Raw genomic sequence first — 20,035 nt, 5'->3', positions numbered from 1 at the left:
CTGGCTGCCGGAAGCCGGAAGTCTAGTGTGTTTGTCAATAATAAGAGACCGAAGGCGGCGGATCACACAAAGCCAAAGCGAAGCAAAATGGCTGGCGTGCGAAGCAGTGTGGCCGTGTGCCTTTTCTTTTTGGGTTTCTTGGGGAATACCAGGGTGAGGTGTTCCGATACCTTCGACACGGTCCTGGGTGATACCACTTCTTGTCACAGAACCTGTCAGATGACGTACGCCCTGCACACCTATCCTGAGGTAGGTTCGGCCTCTCTCGCCTCCCTAGGTGTTTGTATTTGAAGTGTAAACAAAACAGCGAGGCTCTTACGGAGGGAACAAATATATTTCCGATACTATAGATATCTCGGGTACAGAGGCTTCAGGGTTTGTTTGTTTGGTTTTTTTTTTTAAGTGGAGAGGTGTGGTAGCCGTGTTAGTCCACTCTTAAAGGTTATCAATAGAAATCAAAGAAAATAAAATATGGAAAAGAAAATAAGATGATACCTTTTTTTATTGGACATAACTTAATACATTTCTTGATTAGCTTTCGAAGGTTGCCCTTCTTCCTCAGATCGGAAATAAGCAAATGTGCTAGCTGACAGTGTATATAAGTGAAAACATTCAAGCATTACTATGACAGTAAAATAGATACCATTGGAGATTCTACATGGAATGTTGCTACTATTGGAGATTCTACATGGAATGTTGCTATTCCACTAGCAACATTCCATGTACAAGGCTGCGCAGGCTTCTGTTTCTGTGAGTCTGACGTCCTGCACGTATGTGCAGGACGTCAGACTCACAGAAGCAGAAGCCTGCGCGGCCACATTGGTGATCCGCAAGGGCCGACTTCTACATGGAATGTTGCTAGTGGAATAGCAACATTCCATGTAGAATCTATAGAAATCAAACAAAATAAAACATGGAAAAGAAAATAAGATGATACCTTTTTTTATTGGACATAACGTAATACATTTCTTGATTAGCTTTGGAAGGTTGCCCTTCTTCGAAAGCTAATCAAGAAATGTATTATGTCCAATAAAAAAGGTATCATCTTATTTTCTTTTCCATGTTTTATTTTGTTTGATTTGGTTTTGTTACGTATTTTGTAGTGCTGATCCTGAATTATGCAAAACACAAAAATAATATTCAGATCCACACTACTGCTAATAATATTGAAAAATCAAAAAACAATGTAAGCAGAGTAGTACTGTCTATATATCAAAAAAATCGCTTTTGATATATAGACAGTACTGCTCTGCTTATATTGTTTTTTGATCCTGAATTATGGCCATATTGTTTTAAGAGAAATCATGTCGTCTTTACGGGTTGTGTAAATAGAGAACACAAAGAACTTTAGGTGATAGCTTTTGGTTGGATTAAACATTTCTAACTAGTTTTCAGTAACATGGGCCTTTACCAGGTCAGAGCACTGTGAGTTGAGAATGTGTCTGACTACTATGCAAGTAAGCTATAATTCAACGTGGGGGGTGTTTACTTTCAAAGTTAAAAAGACTTGCAAAAAGATGTGTATGGAAGGGGAGTGAAAACAGAAATAAAAAGTACCCCTGCCTACACGATCTATAGGAGTAGCCTAATAGTGCAGCAGCCTGAGAACCAGGGGATAGGGTGCAATTCCCACTGCAGCTCCTTGTGATTGTGGGTGAGTCACTTAGCTCTCCATTGCTCCAGGTACAAAAATAAATACCTGTATATAATATGTAAACTGCTTTAATTGTAATCAAATTCCATCCCCTTTCCCTTTAATGGCTAAGGAAACCAGTGTATCCAAGTGCACTAACATCCCCTTTCCCTTTAATGGCTAAGGAAACCAGTGTATCCAAGTGCACTAACATCCCCTTTCCCTTTAATGGATAAGGAAACCAGTATATCCAAGTGCACTAACAGCAACCACTATTGTAGGTTGTGGTACTTTTTATAGGGGCAACAATGTTGCGGCACATGAATTTTTGAGACCATGTAAGTGCCTTATTCTCATGGCAAGAACTAAAGGTAGTCTTGAAAACACATTAGGTGGGGTTGTAATACCCATATTTAGGGAAATGCTACATCTGAAGCTGTTGGACCCTTAGACAAATTCTCAATACTACACGACTCCCAGTCAGGATTCAGATCTAATCACAGTACGGAAACGGTACTAGTTACTCTCATGAATAAATTTAAACAAACGATTGCAACTGGGAAGATCATACTACTTCTACAATTTGATATGTCTAGCACCTTCGACATGGTTGACCATGGAATACTACACACATAGAGGCATATTTTCAAAGCACTTAGCCTTCCAAAGTTCCTTAGGTTTCTATGGAACTTTGGAAGGCTAAGTGCTTTGAAAATATGCCTCATAGTAACATAGTAGATGACGGCAGAAAAAGACCTGCATGGTCCATCCAGTCTGCCCAACAAGATAAATTCATATGTGTATACCTTACCTTGATTTGTCCCTTTCTTTTCAGGGCACAGACCATATAAGTCTGCCCAGCAGGATTCCCCGCCTCCCATCACCGGCTCTGGCACAGACCGTATAAGTCTGCCCTCCACTATCCTCGCCTCCCAACAACCAACCCCTCTTCCCCCCACCTGCTCCGCCACCCAATTTCGGCTAAGCTTCTGAGGATCCATTCCTTCTGCACAGGATTCCTTTATGTATATCCCACACATGTTTGAATTCCGTTACCGTTTTCATCTCCACCACCTCTCGCGGGAGGGCATTCCAAGCATCCACCACCCTCTCTGTGAAAAAATACTTCCTGACATCTTTCCTGAGTCTGCCCCCCTTCAATCTCATTTCATGTCCTCTCGTTCTACCGCCTTCCCATCTCCGGAAAAGATTTGTTTGCGGATTAATACCTTTCAAATATTTGAACGTCTGTATCATATCACCCCTGTTCCTCCTTTCCTCCAGGGTATACATATTCAGGTCAGCAAGTCTCTCTTCATACGTCTTGGAACGCAATTCCCATACCATTCTCGTAGCTTTTCTTTGCACCTCTTCCATTTTTTTAACATCCTTCGTAAGGTATGGCCTCCAAAACTGAACACAATACTCCAGGTGGGGCCAAACCAAAGACTTGTACAGGGGCATCAACACTTCCTTTCTTCTGCTGATCACACCTCTCTCTATACAGCCTAGCAACCTTCTTGCTACAGCCACCGCCTTGTCACACTGTTTCGTCGCCTTCAGATCCTCGGATCCTATCACCCCAAGATCCCTCTCCCCCTCAGTACCTATCAGACTCTCACCACCTAACACATAAGTCTCTCGTGGGTTTCTACTCCCCATCACTTTGCATTTCTTCGCATTGAATTTTAATTGCCAAACCTTAGACCATTCTTCTAACTTCCTCAGATCCTTTTTCATGCTTTCCACTCCCTCCCGGGTGTCCACTCTGTTGCAAATCTTAGTATCATCCGCAAATAGGCAAACTTTACCTTCTAACCCTTCGGCAATGTCACTCACAAATATATTGAACAGAATCGGCCCCAGCACCGATCCCTGAAGCACTCCACTACTCACCTTTCCCTCCGAGCGAACTCCATTTACCACCACCCTAAATCATCTGTCCGTCAACCAGTTCCTAATCCAGTTCACCACTTCGGGACCTATCTTCAGCCCATTGAGTTTATTTAAGAGCCTCCTGTGGGGAACCGTGTCAAAAGCTTTGCTAAAATCTAAGTAGATTACGTCTACAGCATGTCGATGATTCAATTCTCCAGTTACCCAATCAAAGAATTCAATGAGATTCGTTTGGCACGATTTCCCTCTAGTAAAACCATGTTGTCTCGGATCCTAGAGTACTTCGGAATTGGAGACAATGTTCTCAAATGGTTCAAGGGGTTCCTAACCACACGATCATACCAAGGGACAGCTAATTCGAATACATCAGCCACATGGATACCTGAATGCGGAGTTCCACAGGGATCCTCCCTCTCACCGACCTTATTCAACTTAATGATCTTACCGTTGGCGAAACTACTATCAAACCAAAACCTTAACCTGTACATATACGCAGATGATGTAACGATCTACATCCCATTTAAACAAGACTTAAAGGAAATTTCCAATGATATCAACCAAAGCCTACAGATCATGCACACATGGGCATGAAACTCAATGCAGAAAAAACCCCAATGCTTAATACTCACCTCACAACATAACACGAACAAATTCAACACAATTAACACACCAAAACTGAATCTTCCAATTTCGGACACCCTAAAAATTCTTGGAGTTACCATTGACCGACACCTAACACTTGAGAGCCACGCGAAAAACACAACCAAGAAGATGTTCCATTCAATATGGAAATTAAAAAGAATAAAACCTTTCTTCCCAAGGGCCGTCTTCTGCAACCTGGTAATCAATGGTACTCAGCCATCTAGATTACTGCAATGCACTCTGCACTGGCTGTAAAGAGCAAATAATCAAGAAACTTCAAACAGCTCAGAACACTGCAGCTAGACTCATATTCGGTAAAGCAAAATATGAAAGTTCTAAACCCCTGAGAGAAAAACTACAGTGGCTCCCTCTCAAAGAACGGATCACGTTCAAGGTATGCACCCTAGTTCACAAAATCATCCACGGAGACGCACCAGCATACTTGTCAGACCTGATAGACCTACCACCCAGGAATGCTAAAAAGTCATCCCGCACATTCCTTAATCTTCACTTCCCCAACTGTAAAGGCCTAAAATACAAACTAACGCACGCTTCAACATTCTCCTACCTGAGCACACAATTCTGGAATGCGCTGCCGCGCAACTTAAAAACGATCTATGAACGAACTAACTTCCGCAAACTATTGAAGATGCATCTCTTCAACAAAGATCAACAAATATGAACTCCTAAACGTACATCCAGAATTGCCTTACAACATTTGCTTGTTACCATCATGTTCCTACTGTGTTTCCCTGAAAATAAGACAGTGTCTTATATTAATTTTTGCTCCCAAAGATGTGCTAGGTCTTATTTTCAGGGGATGTCTTATTCGGGAGTAGTAGGGGGACTGTGGCGGTCGGGAACAGTATTGAAGTAGGGGGCGGTATCCTGCAGGAATAGGCCATGGCTCGCCTATCTGCCCACAGTGATCGCAGGACTCGAGCGGAGCAGAACTGCTCTGGCCGGGAATGGAGGAGGGGTATGCACTAGGGAAGGTAATGGAATGTGGGGCCGGGCTGCTCTGGCTGGGGGTCTCGGGAGGTTGTGAGAGGGCTTAGGGTGCAGGATCATCCCTACCGTATTACAAATGTTTAAAAAAAAATTCTATGGTAGCTCCATTCCCCATTGGTGGTGCTTTATGCGCTCCTCCTGTACATTCGCAACATTTTCCATCCTTCTAGTCTGACTTAGCCCTTGGGCGATAGAGCAGCACCGAAAGGGCTCGGTTACTCATTTTCTTTTCTTTTATTATTTCTGCAAGGGGGATGTTTCTTTTCTTTCTGGGCTCACTTACCGGTAGTTGATCTTCACAAAAGTGTGAAGGAGGATGGTAGGAGTCCGCTGGACGATAGATTTTCCACCTCAGTCTTGTTTCTTGCATTTCTTTTATGTTATTTTGTCTTTGGGTTGTAGCGAAAAAAATTAAGGTTTCTGTGTCCATGTCCCATCGGGGCCAAACAAAAACTTTGCTAGGTCTTACTTTCGGGGGAGGCCTTATATTTAGCAATTCAGCAAAACCTCTACTAGGTCTTATTTTCAGGGAAACAGGGTAGTTGGCATGTTACTCTAGATCCTCTGTAATACTAAATGTATACTTTCTTTCGTCTTTCCACTATTCATGATGTATTGTAAGCCACATTGAGCCTGCAAAGAGGTGGGATACAAATGCAATAAATAATAATAAATAATGAAAGAAGTTATATAAAGTAGGAGATAGCTTGGTCAAGTTTTGTGGGAAACCAGCAACAGACTAAGAGACGGGTTTAATCCCTTCTGCAAAAAGCCTGGTTATAAAGCCACTTTCTTTGAAATATGGTGAACTGTAGATTTGTAAGGTACATAGCCGTTTAGCTCTAACAGAATGTGCACAGTTCTAGCTAGATTGTCAGCTTTTTCCATTCTGGGTTTTAATGGATATGAGTAGTGTATATCCAGAGATTGTTTTTTTTTAATTTTTTTCTATTTTAAAAATGAAGCAGAACTGCAGTTACTGTAATGTGAGTGGGGGAAAGAGGAAGGTGTTGAATTTTTTCATGCAGCTACTCTTTTGTACAGACACACATTTTACTTTCTCCTTCTCTCTCAATAAGGGACTCAGTCTTTATTTGCCAGCCACTCTAGCTTGCTAAGATTGTCAAAATCAGTCTCGTGGCATAGGGAGAGCAACACTTGCCATTCTAACGTGGTTTGGTAACCCCGTCTTACTGCCAGAGCCAGCAGCTCCTGGACATCCAGCTGCAGTGTCCTTAGCTCTGCATTGCCCTGCTGACTCTTATCTGCAGTGTTTAAGGGAGCAAGATCTCCAAATAAGTTAGTATTGTGCATGCATGACAGAAATGAACATCACTTTTAAGCCAGGGTTGTGGAATGTGATCTCAAGCTCTCATACTGCTCTTGCTGGCTATTTTACTTGCATTGTGCCAAAGAGTTCACTTCTAAAGTTCATAGGGCATAATGGGGAAATTCTATAAATGCACTGAAAAAGATCCACCCTCAGCGCGATTCTATAAAGGGCACGCGCCCTTTACAGAATAGCACATAATTTGGATTCCCGCACCCAACTCGGGGTGCAGACATGCCTACTGAAACTTGACGCACATTCCAGCGCTCAAGTTGGGCGTGGAGACTTGGAGGGGCATTTTTGATATGACACTCAGATTCAATTGTAGACGTTTTGCTGAAAACATCTAGATTTTTCATCCCGAACATAGCGATATTCAAACTGGGGAAAATGCCTACTTTTTGTGTTAAAAATGGCTATTTTCCAGCTATTTTGTGCTCAGTATGTTTAGGTTACATTTTCAAAAACAAAAAAAATCTGGAGAAAAATGCACAAAACCAAGCCAAAGGTATGCAGTGTGTTGTTTGTAATTCCTGGTAATTTCCAGCTTCTTGGGATTGTACTCCTCTAAGAACTGAAAGGTATAGTGGATTATAAATTTGAAAATATATTATGGCTATGTGGCACCTTTCCTAGTAAACTGGCCACACAGACATCCCAGCAGAGCAGAGGGACAGCCTTGTGGTCAGTGCAGTGGACTTTACTTTGAAGGACCTGGGTACAAATCCCACCTTAACACCCTTATTTAGTATTTTGAGCCTTCAGGAACACCAAAAAACCTACTGTACCTAACTATACACCCCTACTAAAGACCCGAGGTCTGCAGGTGTCTCCTTTCTATAGGTACAGCTGGTATTTTGTGGGTTTTGGAAGGCTCATAATTTCCACCACAAGTGAATTGGTTATAATGGGATATGGACCTGGGTCTCTTTCTCTACAGTCCACTGCACTGACCACTAGCCTACACCTGGGACCAGCTTGCTGCTGTAATAGTAATGGCCATAATATTGGAAGGTGTCAGTCTGTTCTGTACTGTGATTATCATATCTTTGGGGGGTGAGGGGAGGATCAGTGATCACTGGGGAATTAAGGGGGGGGGGGGTCATGCCTGAATCCCTCCAGTGTTCAGCTAGTCAGGGCACCTTTTTGAAACTTAGTTGTGTTTGAAACAGATCCAGATAAAAATGTCCCAATTTGGGCCCTAGACGGTTTTATTTTGTTCCATTATCTCTGAAAACGTCCAGATTCAGGGCCTGCTGAAAACATGCCACCTAGCAATTTAGATGAGCTACAGAGAAAGATATCTCAAATCTGAATTTCAAAAATGTCCATTTTGACATTTTCCTGTGAAAACCATCCATCTGCAACTTTGTGCCACTTTTGGGATGTTTTTCTGTTTTGAAAACGAGCTACCTAGTATTCTATATTTTCTGCCTGCATTTTGTTTTTTGAACACCCTTAAATTGTCCATAACCCACCCGTGGTCATGCCCTCTTTTGGGTTGTATGCTATGGGAGATAGGCGCATGGCATTATTAAATGGTGCAGCCATATTCATTCGCAACTTTTAATTGTTAGTAGGTAACATCAATAATTGATTGGTAGCATCCAGTTATTGATGGTTAAGAGCTCATTGGCCAATTAAGTTGTGTGTGCATCTCAGAAGTGCGCAATTTGGATGCCATATAGACTCCAGTGGCATATGTCTGTCAAGGTGTGCCTGGAAATTGCTTTTAATCAAACTTGTGGCCCCCAGTATGATGGAAACTATTTCTCTCTGTCACATTTTTGGTCTCTGACTGCATTGTTTGGTATTTAAGGGTCTTCTCTCTCTCTCTCTTGGTGTATTATTATTATTAGCATTTGTATAGTGCTACGTGATAGAGAATAATAACTTGGCACTGGCACCTGTATTATCAATGATGTTCTCATGTTTTTGTCCTTTACTACTATGTCTGGGTTCCTCGCATTGAGCTTCTTATTGTTTGGAATGGGTATGTCCCTGGTGATTATGTTCTCATGTTTTTGTCCTTTACTACTATGTCTGGGTTCCTCGCATTGAGCTTCTTATTGTTTGGAATGGGTATGTCCCAGGTGATTATGTTCTCTGTTTTCCACGATTCTCATAGGACCATGATCACAGTGCTTTTCTGGTACAGTGATATTGTAGTGCTTAACTAAGTTTCAGATGGATGAGGCATGCCACCTTACTGCGCCTTTCACAATATAGATTTTCTCCCATCTGAGCTACAAGATGAGTAATCATTTCCAGCTCATCCTTACAGACTATTTTAATATTTTTTTTCTATGTTTGTGGCGAACCATTTTGTTCATAATCCACTGTCCTAGGCTGCAGCTCTAAGTCTCTCATCCTTTGGTTGAGGAAAGGTGGAAACCCATCATGTGTCCAGTATTGACTGGTTTATGGTTCCTAGACTTTATTTGCCAATTGTTTTTTCTTGTTTGCTGCTCTAATTCTTTGAAGATTTTTTTTCTTACTTTATAGATTTTGTTTCCATCCCTAAGTGTACTGGTGGATTCTTGTCCCTTCTATTCGTTGAAATACTTGTCCAGGTTTGATGGAGCCAGATTCTGGACATTTACTTTCATGCTTTAACACTTTGTGTGTTTGGGTCTGTTGATGTTCTTATGTATGTGACCCATAATAACTCTGTGAGGGAGTCTATGGGATGCTGCCATTTCTCCTTAAGAACACTCCCTCAGAGCCATCTTGAGAATCTCAATCGGTGGAGAAGTGACACAAGAGGGGTGGAGCCAGGAAGGCATGTCCCAGGAAGTATAAAAGGCCGAGCCAGAGCGAGGTTAGGGAGGGCCCAGAGGGAAGCAGAAATGCCCACTGCAGATGTGACCACCCTGTGTGCCTGCTATATAGACTGTGCTGGTATCTCTGGAACCAGGGATCAGGCCAGAGACCAGTAAGAACTACTGCTGAGAGAAAGATATTCATGTATGCTATGGCTCTGCAGGAGGAGGCCTCCCAAGGACAGTTATATTTCCTGAACTAGTTTTGAGTATTGATTCCTCCTCCTTTCCTTTGAAGTGAACAGGAGCGTTACCAGACACCTTTAATAACTATTTGTTTTCACTGTAACTTGCTGAGTGTGTGTGACTTGTCTTACCTGGCCCCACAACCTGCCTTCGCTCACATTACCACATATTGTGGCGGAGGTGGGATCTGAGCGTACCCTGCCGGAAGACACTGGAATCCTTAGCCACCGGGGCTCTGGACCTTGTAGGACTACTATGTGGGACCAACAGGCTAAAGAGATTAGCTCTGCCCTGAGAGAGAGGGAACCTTCAAAGAGTTTAGTAAGAACCAATAGACAGGTGTTTATTTTGTTTTGGTTCTCACGCAGGGCACACTGTGGGTATGTGGAAAACATGGAAAGACTTCAGATCTTGATGGAGGGGCAGTAGCAGTAGCTGCTGCAGGCCCTTGTACAAAGGTAATATGAACAACAGCAGGCATTGCAAGATTCACTGGAGATATAGTGCCACTCTTTGATACAAGTGTTGCAAGCACTACAGACCCCCAGGGTGCAAGCTGTTCCCTTCTTTCCAGTAGTGAAAAAAATGGTACCAAAAGATAAAAACTATTTCCTGACAAGTTTTAAGAGGACTGCTCGCGTTTCTGGTTGGCTAGAAGCATCATGGATGGCTTATTTAGGTAACCTTCTAACTGGTAGTAGTCAGACTGCCTTCCAAGACGTCAACTCCAGCGGTACAGCCACTTAGGCAAAATTGAAGGCTGCCGTTCTGGAGAGGGGGACTGCATATCCTATATGCAGTGATTTCAAAAAGGATCCCCGGTTTCTTTTACTAGCTTAGAAAAGTAGCCTGGAGATGGCTCCAGCTGGAGGGGAAGACTGTTCTGGAGATGGTGAAAGTCATCCTTCTTGAACAATTCCTTGAGGAGCTACCTCCGTCCATGAAACGGGTGAGGCAACACCCTAAATTGACACTGGAAGGTGCCTAGGAGGCAGCTGAGGCCTTTTTCCAAGCCCAACCCGAAGCTGTAACCTACAAAGATAGGAAAGGAGTAGGAAATCCTGGGAAGAGAAGAGAAAAGACAGGGTCCAAAAAACTCCAGAGAACTGAAACTGCTTCCTTGCCCAACATCTTGGAGAACGGGGTTGGAGCTAGGGAGACCCTCATCCCCAAGAACCCAGTGGGACTTCCATTGACTTGGTCGTGAGATCAGCTCTTTCTCACTTTCTTCAAGTTTGAGGAGACAAGCCACATAGCCCAGGACTGCCCTAGAGTAGATGAAGACCCCATGGAGGTGAATGTGGTAGCACCACATTTTTGTTGTTTTGTGGAGCCTTCCTTACTTGAGAGAAGCGCTACAAGTTGGATTAAATGGGAACCCCAGGCCCTGATAGATTCTGGCAGTGTGCGAACCCTCGTTCAGAGGGCCAACCGACTCCACATGAACAATGAATGAAGTGTGAAACTGTCATGCATGCATGGGGACCAGAGACAATATCTTACAACTCCAGTATTCATGATCACGCCAGTCAGACAGACTCAGTTGGAGTGGTGATTTTTGTCGTGGCTCCCCTACCCAGTTGTTTTGGGATGAGATTTCCCAAACTTCAGATCCCAGTCCCGATGAGGATACAGAGAACCCAAAACTGTCTTAACCCTGCTCTCTGAATTTAGGAGCTGCAGTTGATGAAGCCCCTTTAGATAGTCTGAGTACAATGGAGGAAGAACTCCTTGCAGACAAAGGGAAAGATGGCCCTGGACTGTTTATCAGCCATGGTGTATCACTCATGGGAGGAGAAGAACCCTCTCCTGGGTCAGCCAGTGGGCGGTCAATGTAGCGAGGCAGAGAGGACTAACCACTATATTGCTGATTTGTAGGGAGATTTAGAGCAAGTGATTAGATGTATAAGGAGACTGATTTAGAGTAAGTGACTAGATGATGTATAAGAAGACAGAGGGAAGAGAAGGAATCTCTCCACATTCAGCTGGCCGCAGCTCAGAGCTGGACTAGGAAGCAAGCTCAAGAAATGAAGGAATATGAGAACAAACTGAGAACTCTTATACAGCAAAATAGATAATTTATGATGGAACTTCAATCCATCCATGATGCTTAGGAAGAAGAGAGGAAAGGGTTGCTGGAAACCATTGTGCAAGAGGCTGAAGAAATAAGGCAGTTGGAATCCAAACTCCTAAAAGTCCCATCAGGATCCCAGGAAAAGGAGGGGGAAAATACAGAGTTAAACCCCAGACTGCAGGGATGACCCAATGACAAGAGTAACTAATTACCATGAGACCTTTCCAGAAGATTCCACCAGAGCAGGCCAAAGAACTACTCAAGGAATTGTAGGAAGCCAAAGAAATCACCCAGGCAAACCAGGAACAATAAAGAGAGTCAAGGGGTAAGTTAAGCAGCTGGAACAGGAGCTGGCAGGCCTAGTACCCCTGTGGCAGTATTTCAGCCTGCAAGGGCGACTAATGGGAACCTGGTGGAGTTATAATATGGTGCTAGAACAACCCCAAATGCTGGCCAACATGAATACCACACTACAGTTGCAAGCTCAAGAATTTCAGGAGAAGGTAGCAGAACTGGACAGTAGCACATGGGTCCTGTGGGAATAGCTAGTGCAGACCCAGGCTCAACTGACCCAGGCAAAAGCATCTAACCATGCAACATACAAAGAACATAACTGTTGCCATAGTGGGACAGACCAAAGGTCCATCATCCCAGCATCCTGTTTCCAACAGTGGCCAATCCAGGTCACAAATACCTGGCAAGATCCAAAAAAAGTACAAACCATTTTATGCTGCTTATCCCAGAAAGTGGATTTTCCCCAGTTTAATAATGGTCTATGGACTTTTCCATTAGGAAGCCGTCCAAACCTTTTTAAAACTCTGCTAAGCTAAGCACCTTTACCACATTCTCTGGCAACGAATTCCAGAGTTTAATTACACGTTGAGTGAAGAAATATTTTCTCAGATTTGTTTTAAATTTACTACTCTGTAGCTTCATTGCATGCCCTCTAGTCCTAGTATTTTTGGAAAATGTAAACAGATGCTTCACATCTACCCGTTCAACTCCATTATTTTATAGACCTCTATTATATCTCCCTTCAGCCGTCCTTTCTCCAAGCTGAAGAGCCCCAGCTGCTTTAGCCTTTCCTCATAGGGAAGTTGTCCCATCCCCTTTATCATTTTCGTCGCCCTTCTCTGTACCTTTTCTAATACCACAATATCTTTTTTTGAGATGCGGTGACCAGAATTGAACACAATATTCAAGGTGCGGTCGCACTGTGGAACAATACAAAGGCATTATAACTTCCTCGTTTTTGTTTTCCATTCCTTTCCTAATAATACTTAACATTCTATTTGCTTTCTTAGCCGTCACAGCACACTGAGCAGAGAGGCTTCAACGTATCATCAACAATAACATCTAAATCTTTTTTCCCCGGTGGTGACGCCCTAATGTGAAGGGGGAGGCTAAAAAAAAAACTAGAGTAGAAGTGACCAAGTCGCAGAATAATCCAAAATGACAGTAAGCACTTTATTCACAGTCGCATGTATGCACAGTCCTGGATCCAAAACCACAGACCTGGACTCGACACTGGCTGTGTTTTCAGGCGTCCTTTTGTAAGCAAATGCAACAGCCAATAGATAATAAAACATGGCATAAGAAATGTCACAGTTTGAAATATGTATATTGATATTTTTTATAATAAAGATTTTCTCTCTCTCTCTCTCTCCTGTTTTTCTACATAATTTGTAGTTCCTTTCCTGCTGGTTTTAATTGGTTATTATACAGCGTTCCGAAGGACAGTATATCAAAATTTTAATAAACAAGCTAAACTAATAAACTCAACTGCAGGGAGGAATGCCAATAAGTGTGACAGTCTAAATTATGGTACAAAAGAAATGCGACATAAGATGTAAACATGGCTTGTAATGAGTCCATGTCTGTCTGGAACTGTGTTGTTTGATCCAGGACCATGCATGTATGCAATTGAGAATAAAGATCTTGCGGTCATTTTGGACCATCCTGTGTCAGAGGCATATTTTCCAAAGTTACATTTTTAACCTGTGGAACTTTGTATGCCTGAGTGCTTTGAAAATGAGCCCCTTGGTCACTTCCACTCTTTGGTGTTTTGTTTTTTATTTTTTTGCTTTGTTTTTGTGGAGGTGTGTTTTTTTTCTCCTTGCTTGTGGACTCCTAATGTGGAACCTCTTTCCTACATGCATCATTTTGCACTTGCTCACGTTTGCCATTGGGATGCTCAATCTCCTAGTCTCATAAGGTCCTCTTGCAATTTTTCACAATCCTCTTGCAATTTAACAAGTTTGAATAACTTTTTGTCATCAGCAAATTTAATTACCTCACTAGTTATTCTCATCTCTAGATCATTTATGAATACGTTAAAAAGCAGCGCTTCCAGCACAGACCCCAGAGGAACCCCAATATCTACCCATCTCTATTGAGAATACTGACCGTTTACTCTGTTTTCTATCTTTTAATTAGTTTATAATCCACAATAGGACATTACCATCCCATGACTTTCTGATTTCCTCAGGAAATGCCTTTTGAAAATCCAAATACACAATATCAACCAGCTCACCTTTATCCACGTTTGTTCACCCCTTCAAAGAAATGTAGTAGACTGTGTCTCAATACATGCCTTTGTATATGCTCTGTAATTTTGTTCTTTCTAATACTCTACATTTTGCCTGGCACAGATGTCAGCCTTTGATGCCCCTTGTATACACAAACCAGGACTCTTAGCCACCAACTTCAAGAAAGTGCTAGCAAAACAGTTCACACCAGTATAATGTGGCAGATCTATAATTTATATGTATAGAGTACCCTCAGATATAAACCACTGTAACTGCAGTCAATAATGCTGCTAAAAAGTGGCATAGCACTTCTTTCATTGGGTAACTCTGACAATTTTTTGGGGAGAGCAACATGCTCATTTTTTTATGCATCCCAATCACCACAGTGCTATAAAATCACTTGTAACTTTTGAAATAGTATATACTAGGTGAAAACTGTGCACTTATCTTTTGAGTTCTTGCCTCCCAGGCAGAACTATCTTGCCTTGTTAAAACATTTATCAGTTGCCTTTCCCTGGAACTGCCCAGCCTTTGATGCCCAGCCTTTGATGCCCAGCAGGGCTCATCTTGCTAAATAATCGCTTGGAGTTTCCCCAGTGGCTGGAGGGCTTAACTTCAGGGAAACTTCCCAAAGAATGATTTGCCTGACACTGAGGAATAGAACCTGAATGATCGGAGTCTTGCCCAGTCACAAGGTTTGACAGGCCAAGCTCGCTCCCAGGCAATCGCCTGTGACAACAGGAACCATGAGACGAGCCCAGTTGGGCATCAAAGGATGGGAAAGCAGATCCATTTTAATTCCAGCTGTTGACTGTGATAGAAGATACCAGCTCCTCTCCGTATCCTTTGGGGTCACCTTTATGCTGGATGTGCCACAGAGCAGCAGTGTGGAGACGCAAACTACAGAGTGGGAAATGAAGGTACTTTCGCCACCAGGAAGCTAGACAGACTGCCCGTCACCAGTAAACGGCTGGAATCAACTGGCTGAGGCCTCAATGGAAGTTCGAAATACCCCAGAGCCATGGCAAAGGAGTTAGCCATACACTACTACTACTACTATTTAGCATTTCTATAGCGCTACAAGGGGTACGCAGCGCTGCACAAACATAGAAGAAAGACAGTCCCTGCTCAAAGAGCTTACAATCTAATAGACAAAAAATAAAATAATCAAATCAATTAATGTGTACAGGAAGGAGGAGAGGAGGGTAGGTGGAGGCGAGTGGCTACAAGTGTTACGAGTCAAAAGCATTGTTAAAGAGGTGGGCTTTCAGTCTAGATTTAAAGGTGGCCAAGGATGGGGCAAGACGTAGGGGCTCAGGAAGTTTATTCCAGGCGTAGGGTGCAGCAAGACAGAAGGCGCGAAGTCTGGAGTTGGCAGTAGTGGAGAAGGGAACAGATAAGAAGGATTTATCCATGGAGCGGAGTGCACGGGAAGGGGTGTAGGGAAGGACGAGTGTGGAAAGATACTGGGGAGCAGCAGAGTGAGTACATTTATAGGTTAGTAGAAGAAGTTTGAACAGGATGCGAAAACGGATACACCAGGGGCGTAGCCAGATACCCAATTTTGGGTGGGCAGAAGAACCCCACCCCAACCCATCCCATAGGTGATTTGGTCTCTCCTCTCGCCTGCATGCCATATGGTCTCTCAAATATACCCCTCTCCTGCACACCTTTTAAATTTCAGATTTTCACCGGCAGTGAAGAGCAACTAATATACACTAATCATGTAGGCCCCACATCCTTCCCACTGATGCAGCTTCCTGTTTCCGCATAGGCGGGAATACGTCGGACTGAATGCTGTGGGGCTGGTGTAAGCAGTATGTTTCAGTCACTGCTTCCTGCAAGTGAAGATCTGCTATTTATAAGGTATGCAGGAGGGACAGTTGTTGGGAGTTTTCAGCTGTGGGTGGGCCTGGGCCCACCCTTGGCTACGCCACTGGGATACACCCAGACCAAATGCTTTCTATTGCTGGAGATTTCTTATTGTTAACAATCCCATCGGCCAGCAGGTTGGATTGGAACTACAAGTCCCCATCTGGAGCCACAACAACTGCCCCAGGAGCATCGGTTTTTGTTAGCCTGTCAACCAAATCCCATCCTCCTTGAATGACAAACCCAGCGCTAGATTGGGATGGGCTCAGAGGGAAGCAGGATGCCCACTGCAGATGCCTCTACCCTGAAGCTGAGAAACTGCGACTACTATGTTCAGATAAGCCAAGTTCAGCTTGGAACCTTGAAGAGCTTGTATTTGTCCTGGCCAGCTGCAGGCCAACTTTGTGTGCCTGCTAGAGACTGTGCTGGTATCCAAGGACCGGGCCAGAGACCAGTAAGAACTACTGATGAGGGAATGACATTCATGTATGCTGTGCCCTGCAGGAACAGGCCACTGTTATATTTCCAGAATTAGTTTTGAATATTGATTCCTCCATTCCTGTGACGTGAACAGGAGCCCTTACCTGACGCCTTTAATAACTTATTTGTTTTCACCATAACTTGCTGAGTGTGTGTGGCTTGTCTTACCTGGCCCCATGGCCCACCCTCACTCTCTAATAAGGGCGATTCTATAACCTAGATGATCGTGTTATGCACGTAAATGATTAGAATACCAGCCTTTATGTGTAAATTCTAGTATGGCACCTGTGAGCTATTCTGCAAATATCCAATTCACATTTGCTAGGGGTCGTACATAGGTTGGATCCTATCTAAGTGTGTGACTTACAGAATACTGTAGGTTACATGTGTCTCTGGTAGACTTAGGTGCACGCAGTTATACCAACTCTATGGGTGGCGTAAGTGTGGGGGCCTAAGTGTTGGGCACCTTTTATAGCTGCTTATCGTAGTGTTCTATAATGGAACCTAGATGCCTAGGACCCTACCACACTCTCCAGCATCTATTTGTAGAATTGTCCCTTGTTTGTATAAGTGATTTCTGACAGTCTCATTCCTTCGGCTAAAGAATGTACAGTTTTGTCATACACGGGCATGGAGGAGTTTTCTTGTTCATACATCCAGTTCTGCAAGATCTTTGAGGCCAGTCTTCAGTTCCAAAGTTATGTGAAAGTTCAGGATTGCAAGCTGATTAATGGCTTGTATCTTACATTGTACCTGTTAAAGCACTTCTCTGCATCAATTTTTATTTCTTGTAATGTTCTGTACTGATCTTTTCTCTGTGATTTGTGCTGGACTGTGGCTTCTTCCTCTCTCTCCTTTTTTTCTACACAGTTCCAGTTCCTTTGTCAGTCATCAAAGAGATGTTTTCAGTTTGCTGAATTTTTCTCTAAGAAAGGTTGCCTTAGCACAGTTATCAAGGCCTGCTGTCATTGGAAAAACTTTTCACTGCACAGAGTTGTTCTGCTAAAGGTTGATTAACTGGTGTTTCAAATCATCTACTGTACAAGCAGTAAGTGTGATGTAACCTCTAGATTATCATCTTTAGGATTAAGACAAAATCAATAGCCCATACAAAACAAGAGTGATGACTAAGTCTCCACAGAAACATTCTTAACTGAGTCTTAATGTTTTGTCCATTTTCTTAGTTCAGGAATACAGTTTGCCACATTTGTGAAATGTACAAAATAAATCTTGGATTGATCAAGGTAATTTATTCAGGAACGTGGGGTGCTATCAAAGGCTTTCTTATAGTCAGTCATGCTACACTGAGATTTCTGCTTTTTATAGCACGGATTATGATGCCTTTATTCAGCATTTGGCTGAGTGGAGTGGCAGATTTCTTGACAGGAATTGACCCCTCCTCCTTGCCCCCACCTCTGAGGGTTCCATCTCGGCCAATCTGTTACCTCCAGTGCATCTTCTGGTGCATACAAGCTGGTTGTGTTAGTGTCTACCACCTTCCTCTGGCTCACATGGCCCCTGATCCACTTTCTTCCAGCTGTGGGCTGAGTGCTGGCATTTAACCATGTCGCTCTTGGTCTGACTTCTTGAATGCAACAGCTCTGGAAATAATTGCAAAGCACAGTTCCTACCATTTCTGAAGAAACTGAGTCCTGTGTATGTCAACTAGTACCATAATCTGAAAAGTTTAAAAAATCTGACGAAATTTTGGTATTAATTACACAGGTTTTCCTTCCAGTAGGAATGCTAATGTCTAAGGAGATCATGGAGTCCCTTCTGCTGCTACCTACCAAAAGAGATACATTTTAAACAGTGCTTTATCCATGGAAATAAGCTTTAATAATTGCCCAATATGCAGATCAACTTATATGCATACAATCTGTTTACCTGGGCTAAGTGGAGGCATTCCCATGGTGAGACTGGAGAGGGATTTTCATTTATGCACATATTTTTCATTAATTGCCCATATGCACAATTATCTCAGAAAATTTGTGTGTGCAGAAGAGTGGCTATAATTTATTTGTATTTCAGTAGCAGCTCAAGATGAGTTATGTTCAGTTACAGTAGGTAGTTTCCTGTCCCCAGAGGGCTTACGTTCTAATTTTGTACTTGAGGCAATGGAGGATTAAGTGACTTTCCCAAGATCACAAGTAGCAGCAGTGGGATTTGAACCTGGTTTGTCTGGTTGTTAGGCTGGTGCTCTTGCCACTATGCTGTTTCTCCAAATTGGACTGCTTTAGTTTTGCTGGCTTACGATCCCAAACAGAAGTAGGTGTGTAATTTCTGTTTTGAAAATCATCCAAAGCCCTTGCAGAGAAAAGTATGAATATACTTTATACATGCGTTTATTCTTCAGCAAGAAAGATGATGTTTGTTTGACTTAAGTGGTGGGAATATATGGGTGTCTCTAGCATTTAGCGTGCGCTAAAAATGCTAGCGTTCCTTTGTAAAAGACTCCCTTAAATATGAAATCACACAGAATTAATATGAACAAAAACAGTAATTCACTTAAAGAAACGAGGTACAAAAAGATATCAAATCCCATTGCTGCCTACATGATATGTCTACTCCATTAACTGAGCTTTTCATGATTCCTTTAAAAGGAAGTCTTTCAGAATCTCAGCCCTTTGGGAAGGGAATTCCAATATTTTGGTGCATATTAGAAAGACCTCTTGGCAGGCTCAATAAAATTTGCTGCTAATGTCAGGGGTCTAATGAAACAGTACAGAGAGGGTTCAAAGTACAGAACAAAGTCCAAAATACAATAAAAAGCACCAGGAGCCTTTAGAGACGGGACCCAGTTCTTTACTGGAGAAAATCAATGTTCCAATGTGGACCCGACACGGGCTGTGTTTTGGCGCACAGTGCCTGCGTCAGGGGTCTGCTGTGTTCAAATGCCAAGCTTCTTCCCTAAGAAATAGGGAGATAATCCCTTTGGTTAGTGAGTAGTTACTCGATGCTGAGGTTTGTTTGGTTTTTTTAAAGAGCAACCTGGCTTTCTTAGCCTTTTGTATCGCATCCGCAGGACTTTTAATAGGAACACGGGAGGAACGAAGGGACTTTATGATCTCGACGTGTAATCAAAGTGGTTTACATTTATTATATGCAGGTACTTTCTCTGTCCCTAGTGTGCTCACAATCCCTAGGACAATGGAGGGTTAAATGACTTGCCCAGAGTCACAAGGAGCTGCAATGGGAATCAAATTAAGTTCTCTAGGTTCTCAACCCATTGTACTAATCACTAGGCCACTCCTCCACAGAATCTTATATTTGGGGTTGATGCTCATAGCTGAGTACTAAAGCCCACAATGCAAGAACCAAAAACGCAAGAATCGTGCAAAAAAAAATAGCCGTGATGCTTGAAGGAAACATATTTAAATGATATATGCGGTGAGTTAGCGTTAGTAAACCGAAAGCAAGGGGATGAATATACTCAGCACATGCGCACAAAGCATACAGAATCAAAAAAGCCCCGATTTAATTAAAAAAAAAAAAAAAAAAAAAAGCAATGACACAAAATAGCCCCCCCACCGACATAAAAGCCACTGTCAAAACTGCCTG

The 20,035-nt window shown here is 42.8% G+C and overlaps 1 protein-coding gene across 3 annotated transcripts in view; it reads left to right on the top strand.

The window, feature by feature from the left end:
- Nucleotides 1-7: 7 nt before the first annotated feature.
- The window catches only part of TMEM59 (transmembrane protein 59), an 82,016-nt gene continuing 61,988 nt past the window's right edge, over nucleotides 8-20,035 (top strand). The window contains exon 1 of one of the 3 annotated variants that reach the window (XM_030205547.1): nucleotides 8-249. In XM_030205547.1, the coding sequence (XP_030061407.1) occupies nucleotides 88-249 (162 nt within the window). In that variant the 5' untranslated portion in view covers nucleotides 8-87. The remainder of the gene's footprint in view (nucleotides 250-20,035) is intronic. The other 2 variants (XM_030205546.1, XM_030205549.1) reach the window with 2 other exon arrangements.

Source organism: Microcaecilia unicolor, chromosome 6, assembly GCF_901765095.1.
Source record: "Microcaecilia unicolor chromosome 6, aMicUni1.1, whole genome shotgun sequence".
NCBI lineage: Eukaryota > Metazoa > Chordata > Amphibia > Gymnophiona > Siphonopidae > Microcaecilia > Microcaecilia unicolor.
This window is presented reverse-complemented; position numbering and strand designations above follow the sequence as displayed.